This window comes from Bombina bombina, chromosome 1 (genome assembly GCF_027579735.1).
Source record: "Bombina bombina isolate aBomBom1 chromosome 1, aBomBom1.pri, whole genome shotgun sequence".
In the NCBI taxonomy this organism is placed as follows: domain Eukaryota; kingdom Metazoa; phylum Chordata; class Amphibia; order Anura; family Bombinatoridae; genus Bombina; species Bombina bombina.
The window spans coordinates 1,531,014,968-1,531,027,972 of NC_069499.1; the positions used below are offsets into that span (position 1 = coordinate 1,531,014,968).

The following is a 13,005-nucleotide window of genomic DNA, read 5'->3' on the forward strand; positions in this document are numbered from 1 at the left end:
CTCTTAAGCTTTCCATTCCTGCTTTTTAAATAAAGATAGCAAGAGAAGGAAGAAAAATTGATAATAGGAGTAAATTAGAATGATGCTTAAAATTGCATGCTCTATCTGAATCATTAAAGAAAATGGGTTTAGTGTTTAGAGGATTTGACAGTTTGAAAAGGGTGTGCTTGTTTTTTGCATTCTGATTGGGTGAGGTGATGGGGGAGGGTTGGTACTTTGATTGGTCTAGGAGTCTGAATATATATAACTATAAGCCTGATGAAACAGCGATGTACAAGCTGAGAAATGCATAGTTATTTTATTAAAATACTTTTTTATTCAAACTCCTTTGCTATATGCCGATGTGCTACTAGACATTGTTTTAGCACCCCCACAGATGCTAAGATGGCATCCAGTTGTTCTACTATATGCTCTATCTGGAAGCTGGACGTCATAGGGAGGAGAGATTCCTGTAGCCTGAAGGGAGCTTACTGCGCAGCTCTGAGGACCCGGCGTGTCTGGATTGCACTTATACTTAGTGCATTCTACATATGTGATTGAGCCTTTTTTATTCCTGTTCATTTATTTTTCAAATATACTACACCATGAGGCGCCTCCTATGTTTTGTTTGCTTTCTCAAACTTGAATGTGAAACACCTTAGGAGCTGAAGCCCTGGAAGCAATTTGCTGAGGATTGGACTCCAGCGTGCCTAGATATCTATCTCTTGTATATATGGTAGTTGGTGTTTAATTTGCATGATTATATATTAAAGCACATTTGATACGTATATAATTATCTCATAGAGACTTTTATTTTGCTTTTCTTATTTAGTTGGTGAGAACCCCCTAGTTGGTATTACTTTTAGCCTGCACAAATCTTCTACAGTCAAACTTGTTAGAGGTAAGAACCAGGGATGCCTTGGTCGATAAGCCACTATGGCAAATCAATTACACTCCTGGAAAAACGTGCAATTATTTTGTGACTGTATGAGTTAGAGGGATCTGTTTAGAATTTTATAAAAACATGAAAAAGAGCACAGATTGAGAAGCGCTGTAACGTTTCAGAACAACAGTGAATAAAATGATTTTTTACAAATGTTTCTAGAGTTTTAAAAGAAACAAAATTTATGCTTACCTGATAAATTTATTTCTCTTGTGGTGTATCCAGTCCACGGATTCATCCATTATTTGTGGGATATTTTCCTTCCCAACAGGAAGCTGCAAGAGGATCACCCACAGCAGAGCTGTCTATATAGCTCCTCCCCTATCTGCCACCTCCCAGTCATTCGACCGAAGACAAGCAAGAGAAAGGAGAAACTATAGGGTGTAGTGGTGACTGTAGTTTAAAAAATAAAAAAACACCTGCCTTAAAATGACAGGGCGGGCCGTGGAATGGATACACCACAAGAGAAATAAATTTATCAGGTAAGCATAAATTTTGTTTTCTCTTGTAAGGTGTATCCAGTCTACGGATTCATCCATTACTTGTGGGATACCAATACCAAAGCTATAGGACACGGATGAAGGGAGGGACAAGGCAGGCGCTTAAACGGAAGGCACCACTGCCTGTAAGACCTTTCTCCCAAAAATAGCCTCCGAAGAAGCAAAAGTATCAAATTTGTAGAATTTAGAAAAAGTATGAAGCGAAGACCAAGTCGCCGCTTACAAATCTGTTCCACAGAAGCCTCATTTTTAAAAGCCCATGTGGAAGCCATCGCTCTAGTGGAATGAGCTGTAATTCTTTCAGGAGGCTGCTGGCCAGCAGTCTCATAAGGTAAGCGGATTATACTTCTTAACCAAAAAAGAAAGAGAAGTTGCTGAAGCCTTTTGGCCTCTCCTCTGTCCAGAGTAGACAACAAACAATGCAGATGTTTGACGAAAATCTTTAGTAGCTTGTAAATAAAACTTTAAAGCACGAACCACATCAAGATTGTGTAATAGACGTTCCCTTCTTTGAAGAAGGATTAGGACACAGTGACGGAACAAAAATCTCCTGATTGATATTCTTATTAGATACCACCTTAGGAAGAAACCCAGGTTTGGTACGCAAAACTACCTTATCTGCATGGAAGATCAGATAAGGAGAATCACACTGCAAAGCAGATAACTCTGAAACTCTTCGAGCCGAAGAGATAGCTACCAAAAACAGAACTTTCCAAGATAAAAGCTTGATATCTATGGAATGCAGAGGTTCAAACGGAACCCCTTGAAGAACTTTAAGAACTAAATTTAAACTCCATGGCGGAGCAACAGGTTTAAACACAGGCTTGATTCTAACTAAAGCCTGACAAAACGCCTGAACGTCTGGAACATCCGCCAGACGCTTGTGCAAAAGAATAGACAGAGCAGAAATCTGTCCCTTTAAGGAACTAGCTGACAATCCCTTCTCCAATCCTTCTTGGAGAAAAGACAATATCCTGGGAATCCTGACTTTACTCCATGAGTAACCCTTGGATTCACACCAATGAAGATATTTACACCATATCTTATGATAGATTTTCCTGGTGACAGGCTTTCGAGCCTGAATTAAGGTATCAATGACCGACTCGGAAAAACCACGCTTTGATAAAATCAAGCGTTCAATCTCCAAGCAGTCAGACGCAGAGAAATTAGATTTGGATGTTTGAAGGGACCTTGAAGTAGAAGGTCCTGCCTCAGCGGCAGAGCCCAAGGTGGAAAGGATGACATGTCCACCAGATCTGCATACCAAGTCATGTGTGGCCACGCAGGAGCTATCAAAATCACCGAAGCTCTCTCTTGGCAATCAGCCGAGGGAGCAGAGGAAACGGTGGAAACACATAAGCCAGGCTGAAGGACCAGGGCATTGCTAGAGCATCTATCAGCGCTGCCTGGGGATCCCTTGACCTGGACCCGTAACAAGGAAGTTTGGCATTCTGACGAGACGCCATGAGATACTTTGGAAGGCACAAAAACCCTTTAGAGAGGTCCTATATGTTCAGGGGACTCCTTCAGGGAAGCTGGATGTCTCAAGCTGCTACTGTGAAAATAGGCCCCTCCCAACCTGTATCACAGTGAGAGAGCCTTAAAAAACTATCCCTAGGCAAAATCTAGTCAGCCATGTGGAAAAACTGGGCCCCAGAATAAAGTTTTAGCACCTATATGTAATAAACGTTTATATACCTCAAGCAAACGTTATATCTATTCAGTAATGGGAGTAAATAACAAAAATATTACCCTTTACAGCAAGCATGATACCAGTCGTTATTAAATCACTGTAATCAGGCTTACCTTAAATAAATCCGGTATTGTCAGCATTTTCTACCTTATCATCTCTCTAGAAAAATTTAAAACTGCACATACCTCAGAGCAGGAGACCCTGCACGCTATTCCCCCAGCTGAAGTTACTCATCTCTTCAGTTATGTGTGAGAACAGCAGTGGATCTTAGTTACAAGCTGCTAAGATCATCAAAAACCACAGGCAGACTCTTCTTCAACTTTCTGCCTGAGGCTAAAATAGTACAACTCCGGTACCATTTGAAAATAATAAACTTTTGATTGAAGATAAACTACATTAATGCACCACATCTCTCTAGCTACTTCCCTTGTCGAGAGCTGCAAGAGAATGACTGGGAGGTGGCAGTTAGGGGAGGAGCTATATAGACAGCTCTGCTGTGGGTGATCCTCTTGCAGCTTCCTGTTGGGAAGGAGAATATCCCACAAGTAATGGATAAATCCGTTACTCACCTTACAAGAGAAAATATGTTAATTGTAAAAATGACAATGACAGCCCTGAGATACCAAACATAGTAATACTGCATCAGTTTATTTAGAAACAATAATATTAGATAAAATCTGTACATACTATGATAGCGCAGCTTTATATATTTTTTTATAAACTTTAACAGAGTTGTATTGTCATGTGCAGGTTAATGCAGCTACAAAAGTAGGACTGCACAACTCTTCAGCTCTTAAAGGGACAATAAACATTAAATAGATTTGATAAGCATAGTATTAAGTTATTCCATGCCTATCTCTAGTCATGGGTGCTGCCATGTTGAAATCTATCTCACTTCATTCCAGTGCTGACCTTTTTGCACATGTGCAGCAACTCTCCTTCAGGTACCTGCAGTGAAACCTAGGTTCCAAAATGGCAGCAGCCATGACTAGAGGGAGGTGCATGAAATGTGTTTAGTGACCCTTTAACAGCCTAGGGGTCCAATTTTTTAAAGCTCTCTGATTTGGCGATATTATCAAAGAAATACCATAGATTTGGTTAATACCTGCTGTCAAACAAAACACCATAACAGGTTTTTACCATTCTTAGGTAATCCAGAATGGCACTTTATATTTTTTTACGAAAATTTCTAAAGAGCATCTTTAACAGAGAAAAAAATGTTTTAGTAAAAATAAAAACATTGGGCTAGTTTTGTGCTTCTTGAAATTATTAGTAATATATTAAAGTAACTGGTTTCTTTGTTAAATATTTTGTTATTTTTAAAACGCACTCATTATTTAGTATTTTTGAAGCATAAAAACTATTTGTTGGTACAGTTTTTAGTACGTAAGATCAGTAGCTTTTTTATTAAAACATGGTCGCTCTGTTAGTGGTGCCGATATAGAGAAAAGGCCGCTGGTTTCTTTCTTGAGTACCAATTCTAGCTCTTGGAAGTCTTGAAGTCTTGCAACTTCTTTGTCCTTGAAGAAAAAAAAAAAAAAAAACAAGGATAGATAAAAATGTATTAGCCAGGGAATTTTAATATATTTAAATATTTTACTAAAATATTTGCTAAAAATATGCATCTCTTACATAACCATTTGTACAACAACCAAAATGTCTCCAAAAAACGATGATCTACTGACTTATTGGAAGTCACAATTTTGTTTTTCAAACATTCATTTCTAGAGAAGTGCATTCGCTTTGTTACTTAACGAATATCCAAATGAATGCACCAAAGAAATTTAAAGAAAAGTAAAAATACTGATGAAATTCATCAGTCGTCTTTTTTTTTCTTGAAAGGGTCAGTCTACTTGAAAATGTGTTATTGTTTAAAAATATAGATAATCCCCTTATTACCCATTACCCAGTTTTGCATAACCAACACTTTGATATTAATACACTTATTACCTCTGTGTTTACCTTGTATCTAAGCCTCTGCAGACTGCCGTCTTTTTCAGTTCTTTTGACAGACTTGCATTTTCGCTAATCAGTGCTGACTCATAAATAACTCCATCAAAGTAATCCCAATGTTGTCTATATGGCACACATGATCTAGCACTGTCGAACTGTGAAAAACTGTCAAAATGCACCAAGATAAGAGGCGGCCTTTAAGGGCTTAAAAATTAGCATATGAGCCTACCTAGGTTTAGCTTTTAACAAAGAATACCAAAAGAACACAGCAAATTAGATGATAAAAGTAAATTGGAAAGTTGTTTAATATTACATGCCCTATCTGAATCATGAAAACAGAATTTATGCTTACCTGATAAATTACTTTCTCTTGCGGTGTATCCAGTCCACGGATTCATCCATTACTTGTGGGATATTCTCATTCCCTACAGGAAGTGGCAAAGAGAGCACACAGCAGAGCTGTCCATATAGCTCCCCCTCTAGCTCCACCCCCCAGTCATTCGACCAAAGGTTAGGAAGAAAAAGGAGAAACCATAGGGTGCAGTGGTGACTGTAGTTTAAACAAAAATTGACTTAATTGCCAGGGCGGGCCGTGGGCTGGATAAAACGCAAGAGAAAGTAATTTATCAGGTAAGCATAAATTCTGTTTTCTCTTGCAAGGTGTATCCAGTCCACGGATTCATCCATTACTTGTGGGATACCAATACCAAAGCTTTAGGACACGGATGAAGGGAGGGAACAAGACAGGTATCTTTTAAACGGAAGGCACCACTGCTTGTAAAACCTTTCTCCCAAAAATAGCCTCCGAAGAAGCAAAAGTATCGAATTTGGAAAATTTGGAAAAGTATGCAGTGATGACCAAGTCGCTGCCTTACAAATCTGTTCCACAGAAGCCTCATTTTTAAAAGCCCATGTGGAAGCCACTGCTCTGGTAGGATGAGCAGTAATTGTTTCAGGAGGCTGCTGGCCAGCAGTCTCGTAGGCCAAACGGATGATGCTTTTCAGCCAAAAGGAAAGAGAGGTAGCAGTCCCTTTCTGACCTCTCCTCTTCCCAGAATAGACAACAAACAAGGAAGATGTTTGTCTGAATCCTTAGTTGCTTGTAAATAGAACTTTAGAGCACGAACTACATCAAGATTGTGCAACAGACGTTCCTTCTTCGAAGAAGGATTAGGACACAAAGAAGGAACAACTATTTCCTGGTTAATATTCTTGTTAGAAACAACTTTGGGAAGAAAACCAGGTTTGGTACGCAAAACTACCTTATCTGCGTGGAACACCAGGTAAGGTGAATCACACTGTAAGGCAGATAATTCTGAGACTCTTCGAGCAGAAGAGATAGCTACCAAAAACAAAACTTTCCAAGATAACACTTAATATCTATGGAATGTAAAGGTTCAAACGGAACCCCTTGAAGAACTGAAAGAACTAGATTTAGACTCCATGGCGGAGCCACAGGTTTATAGACAGGCTTGATTCTGACTAAAGCCTGCGCAAACGCTTGAACGTCTGGTACCTCTGCCAGACGGTTGTGTAAAAGGATGGACAGAGCAGATATCTGTCCTTTTAAGGAACTAACTGACAATCCATTCTCCAATCCTTCTTGGAGAAAAGACAATAGCCTGGGAATCCTAATCTTACTCCATGAGTAACCCTTGGATCCACACCAACAAAGATATTTCCGCCATATCTTATGGTAGATTTTCCTCGTGACAGGCTTTCTAGCCTGAATCAGAGTATCTATAACTGACTCAGAGAAAACACGCTTTGATAGAATTAAGCGTTCAATCTCCAAGCAGTCAGACGTAAAGAAATTAGATTTGGATGCTTGAACGGACCCTGTATTAGAAGATCCTGCCTCATTGGCAGTGTCCAGGGTGGGACAGATGACATGTCCACTAGGTCTGCATACCAAGTCCTGCGTGGCCACGCAGGTGCTATCAGAATCACCGAAGCCTTCTCCTGCTTGATTCTGGCGACCAGACTAGGGAGGAGAAACGGTGGAAAAAACATAAGCCAGATTGAAGGACCAAGGCGCTGCTAGAGCATCTATCAATACCGCCTTGGGATCCCGGGACCTGGACCCGTAGAGGAAGTTTGGTGTTCTGACGGGACGCCATCAGATCCAACTCTGGAATGCCCCATAGCTGAGTCAGCTGGGCAAACACCTCCGGGTGAAGTTCCCACTCCCCCGGGTGAAAAGTCTGACGACTTAGAAAATCCGCCTCCCAGTTGTCTACTCCTGGGATGTGAATTGCTGAAAGATGGCAGGAGTGATCCTCCGCCCACCTGATTAGTTTGATTACTTCCGTCATCGCTAGGAACTCTTTGTTCCCCCCTGATGATTGATGTAAGCTACAGTCGTGATGTTGTCCGACTGAAATCTGATGAATTTGGCCGCAGCTAGTTGAGGCCATGCCTGAAGTGCGTTGAATATCGCCCTCAGTTCCAGAATGTTTATCGGGAGAAGAGCTTCTTCCCGAGACTATAAGCCCTGAGCTTTCAGGGAGTCCCAGACTGCACCCCAGCCTAACAGACTGGCGTCGGTCGTTACAATGATCCACTCTGGTATGTGGAAACACATTCCTTGAGACAGGTGATCCTGAGACCACCACCAGAGAAGAGAATCTCTGGTCCCCTGGTCCAACTGTATTTGAGGAGACAAATTTGCATAATCCCCATTCCACTGTTTGAGCATGCATAGCTGCAGTGGTCTGAGGTGTATCCGAGCAAAAGGGACTATGTCCATTGCCGCTACCATTAATCCGATTGTCTCCATGCACTGAGCTACAGATGGCCGGGGAATGGAATGAAGAACTCGGCAAGTAGTTAAGAGTTTCAACTTTCTGAAAGTTCCTTCTTTTTTGGGAACCACAAACAGTTTTGAGTAAAAACCCATCCCTTGCTCCGCAACTGGAACTGGATGGATCACTCCCATTGTAAGTAGGTCTTCTACACAGCGTAAACACGCCTCTTTCATTGTCTGGTCTGGAACCTTCTCCTTGGAGGGGAGTCCTTGAATTCTAGAAGATATCCCTGGGATACAACTAAGGCCCAAGGATCGTGTACGTCTCTCGCCCAGGCCTGGGCGAAGAGAGAGAGTCTGCCCCCCACTAGATTTGGTCCCGTATCGGGGGCTACCCCTTCATGCTGTCTTGGAGGCAGCTGCAGGCTTTTTGGCCTGCTTACCCTTGTTCCAGCCCTGGTAAGGTTTCCAGGCTGCTCTGGGTTGTGAAGCGTTACCCTCTTGCTTTGCGGCAGAGGAGGGTGTAGCGAGACCGCTCCTGAAATTCCGGAAGGAACGAAAATAATTCTGAATAACATATTTCAATTCAGGCCCGAAGAGGGTCTTTCCTTTGAAAGGGATGTGCAAGAGCTTGGATCTTGACGACACATCGGCCGACCAGGATTTTAGCCATAGTGCTTCTTAGAGCTAAAATGGCGAAACCTGAATTCTTTGCCGCTAACTTATTTAGTTGAAAAGCGGCATCAGAGATAAAAGAATTAGCCAGCTTTAGAGCTTTAATTCTATCCATAATGTCCTCATATGAGGTCTCCGTCTGGAGCGCTTCTTCCAGCACCTCAAACCAGAAAGCAGCTGCAGTAGTTACAGGAATAATGCACGCTATAGGTTGGAGAAGAAAAACATAATTTATGTAAGAACTTACCTGATAAATTCATTTCTTTCATATTAGCAAGAGTCCATGAGCTAGTGACGTATGGGATATACATTCCTACCAGGAGGGGCAAAGTTTCCCAAACCTCAAAATGCCTATAAATACACCCCTCACCACACCCACAATTCAGTTTAACGAATAGCCAAGAAGTGGGGTGATAAAAAAGTGCGAAAGCATATAAAATAAGGAATTGGAATAATTGTGCTTTATACAAAATCATAACCACCACAAAAAAAGGGCGGGCCTCATGGACTCTTGCTAATATGAAAGAAATGAATTTATCAGGTAAGTTCTTACATAAATTATGTTTTCTTTCATGTAATTAGCAAGAGTCCATGAGCTAGTGACGTATGGGATAATGATTACCCAAGATGTGGATCTTTCCACACAAGAGTCACTAGAGAGGGAGGGATAAAATAAAGACAGCCAATTCCTGCTGAAAATAATCCACACCCAAAATAAAGTTTAACGAAAAACATAAGCAGAAGATTCAAACTGAAACCGCTGCCTGAAGTACTTTTCTACCAAAAACTGCTTCAGAAGAAGAAAATACATCAAAATGGTAGAATTTAGTAAAAGTATGCAAAGAGGACCAAGTTGCTGCTTTGCAAATCTGATCAACCGAAGCTTCATTCCTAAACGCCCAGGAAGTAGAAACTGACCTAGTAGAATGAGCTGTAATTCTCTGAGGCGGAGTTTTACCCGACTCAACATAGGCAAGATGAATTAAAGATTTCAACCAAGATGCCAAAGAAATGGCAGAAGCTTTCTGGCCTTTTCTAGAACCGGAAAAGATAACAAATAGACTAGAAGTCTTTCTGAAAGATTTAGTAGCTTCAACATAATATTTCAAAGCTCTAACAACATCCAAAGAATGCAACGATTTCTCCTTAGAATTCTTAGGATTAGGACATAATGAAGGAACCACAATTTCTCTACTAATGTTGTTGGAATTCACAACTTTAGGTAAAAATTCAAAAGAAGTTCGCAACACCGCCTTATCCTGATGAAAAATCAGAAAAGGAGACTCACAAGAAAGAGCAGATAATTCAGAAACTCTTCTGGCAGAAGAGATGGCCAAAAGGAACAAAACTTTCCAAGAAAGTAATTTAATGTCCAATGAATGCATAGGTTCAAACGGAGGAGCTTGAAGAGCCCCCAGAACCAAATTCAAACTCCAAGGAGGAGAAATTGACTTAATGACAGGTTTTATACGAACCAAAGCTTGTACAAAACAATGAATATCAGGAAGAATAGCAATCTTTCTGTGAAAAAGAACAGAAAGAGCAGAGATTTGTCCTTTCAAGGAACTTGCGGACAAACCTTTATCTAAACCAACCTGAAGAAACTGTAAAATTCTTGGAATTCTAAAAGAATGCCAAGAAAAATGATGAGAAATACACCAAGAAATATAAGTCTTCCAGACTCTATAATATATCGCTCTAGATACAGATTTACGAGCCTGTAACATAGTATTAATCACAGCGTCAGAGAAACCTCTTTGACGAAGAATCAAGCGTTCAATCTCCATACCTTTAAATTTAAGGATTTCAGATCCTGATGGAAAAAAGGACCTTGTGACAGAAGGTCTGGTCTTAACGGAAGAGTCCACGGTTGGCAAGAGGCCATCCGGACAAGATCCGCATACCAAAACCTGTGAGGCCATGCCGGAGCTACCAGCAGAACAAACGAGCATTCCTTCAGAATCTTGGAGATTACGAAGAAGAACTAGAGGCGGAAAGATATAGGCAGGATGATACTTCCAAGGAAGTGATAATGCATCCACTGCCTCCGCCTGAGGATCCCGGGATCTGGACAGATACCTGGGAAGTTTCTTGTTTAGATGGGACGCCATCAAATCTATTTCTGGAAGTTCCCACATTTGAACGATCTGAAGAAACACCTCTGGGCGAAGAGACCATTCGCCCGGATGCAACGTTTGGCGACTGAGATAATCCGCTTCCCAATTGTCTACACCTGGGATATGAACCGCAGAGATTAGACAGGAGCTGGATTCCGCCCAAACCAAAATTCGAGATACTTCTTTCATAGCCAGAGGACTGTGAGTTCCTCCTTGATGATTGATGTATGCCACAGTTGTGACATTGTCTGTCTGAAAACAAATGAACGATTCTCTCTTCAGAAGAGGCCAAAACTGAAGAGCTCTGAAAATTGCACGGAGTTCCAAAATATTGATCGGTAATCTCACCTCCTGAGATTCCCAAACTCCTTGTGCCGTCAGAGATCCCCACACAGCTCCCCAACCTGTGAGACTTGCATCTGTTGAAATTACAGTCCAGGTCGGAAGCACAAAAGAAGCCCCCTGAATTAAACGATGGTGATCTGTCCACCACGTTAGAGAGTGTCGAACAATCGGTTTTAAAGATATTAATTGAGATATCTTTGTGTAATCCTTGCACCATTGATTCAGCATACAAAGCTGAAGAGGTCGCATGTGAAAACGAGCAAAGGGGATCGCGTCCGATGCAGCAGTCATAAGACCTAAAATTTCCATGCATAAGGCTACCGAAGGGAATGATTGTGACTGAAGGTTTCGACAAGCTGCCATCAGTTTTAGACGCCTCTTGTCTGTTAAAGACAGAGTCATGGACACTGAATCTATTTGGAAACCCAGAAAGGTTACCCTTGTCTGAGGAATCAATGAACTTTTTGGTAAATTGATCCTCCAACCATGATCTTGAAGAAACAACACAAGTCGATTCGTATGAAATTCTGCTAAATGTAAAGACTGAGCAAGTACCAAGATATCGTCCAAATAAGGAAATACCACAATACCCTGTCCTCTGATTACAGACAGAAGGGCACAGAGAACCTTTGTAAAAATTCTTGGAGCTGTAGCAAGGCCAAACGGCAGAGCCACAAACTGGTAATGCTTGTCCAGAAAAGAGAATCTCAGGAACCGATAATGATCCGGATGAATCGGAATATGCAGATATGCATCCTGTAAATCTATTGTGGACATATAATTCCCTTGCTGAACAAAAGGCAAGATAGTCCTTACAGTTACCATCTTGAACGTTGGTATCCTTACATAACGATTCAATAGTTTTAGATCCAGAACTGGTCTGAAGGAATTCTCCTTCTTTGGTACAATGAAGAGATTTGAATAAAACCCCATCCCCTGTTCCTGAACTGGAACTGGCATAATTACTCCAGTCAACTCTAGATCTGAAACACAATTCAGAAATGCTTGAGCTTTTACTGGATTTACTGGGACACGGGAAAGAAAAAATCTCTTTGCAGGAGGTCTCATCTTGAAACCAATTCTGTACCCTTCTGAAACAATGTTCTGAATCCAAAGATTGTGAACAGAATTGATCCAAATTTCTTTGAAAAAACGTAACCTGCCCCCTACCAGCTGAGCTGGAATGAGGGCCGCACCTTCATGTGGACTTAGAAGCAGGCTTTGCCTTTCTAGAAGGCTTGGATTTATTCCAGATTGGAGATGGTTTCCAAACTGAAACTGCTCCTGAGGATGAAGGATCAGGTTTTTGTTCTTTGTTGAAACGAAAGGAACGAAAACGATTATTAGCTCTGTTTTTACCCTTAGATTTTTTATCCTGTGGTAAAAAGGTTCCTTTCCCACCAGTAACAGTTGAAATAATAGAATCCAACTGAGAACCAAATAATTTGTTACCCTGGAAAGAAATGGAAAGTAGAGTTGATTTAGAAGCCATATCAGCATTCCAAGTCTTAAGCCATAAAGCTCTTCTAGCTAAAATAGCTAGAGACATAAACCTGACATCAACTCTGATAATATCAAAGATGGCATCACAGATAAAATTATTAGCATGCTGAAGAAGAATAATAATATCATGAGAATCATGATGTGTTACTTGTTGCGCTAAGGTTTCCAACCAAAAAGTTGAAGCTGCAGCAACATCAGCCAAAGATATAGCAGGTCTAAGAAGATTACCTGAACACAGATAAGCTTTTCTTAGAAAGGATTCAATTTTCCTATCTAAAGGATCCTTAAACGAAGTACCATCTGACGTAGGAATAGTAGTACGTTTAGCAAGGGTAGAAATAGCCCCATCAACTTTAGGGATTTTGTCCCAAAATTCTAATCTGTCAGACGGCACAGGATATAATTGCTTAAAACGTTTAGAAGGAGTAAATGAATTACCCAATTTATCCCATTCTTTGGAAATTACTGCAGAAATAGCATTAGGAACAGGAAAAACTTCTGGAATAACCACAGGAGATTTAAATACCTTATCCAAACGTTTAGAATTAGTA

The 13,005-nt window shown here is 40.8% G+C and overlaps 1 protein-coding gene across 1 annotated transcript in view; it reads right to left on the reverse strand.

The window, feature by feature from the left end:
• Positions 1-3,735: 3,735 nt before the first annotated feature.
• Positions 3,736-13,005, reverse strand: part of LOC128654505 (ankyrin repeat domain-containing protein 40) — an 89,407-nt gene continuing 80,137 nt past the window's right edge. The window contains exon 5 of the mRNA XM_053708465.1: positions 3,736-4,635. Within this exon, the coding sequence (XP_053564440.1) occupies positions 4,495-4,635 (141 nt within the window). The 3' untranslated portion in view covers positions 3,736-4,494. The remainder of the gene's footprint in view (positions 4,636-13,005) is intronic.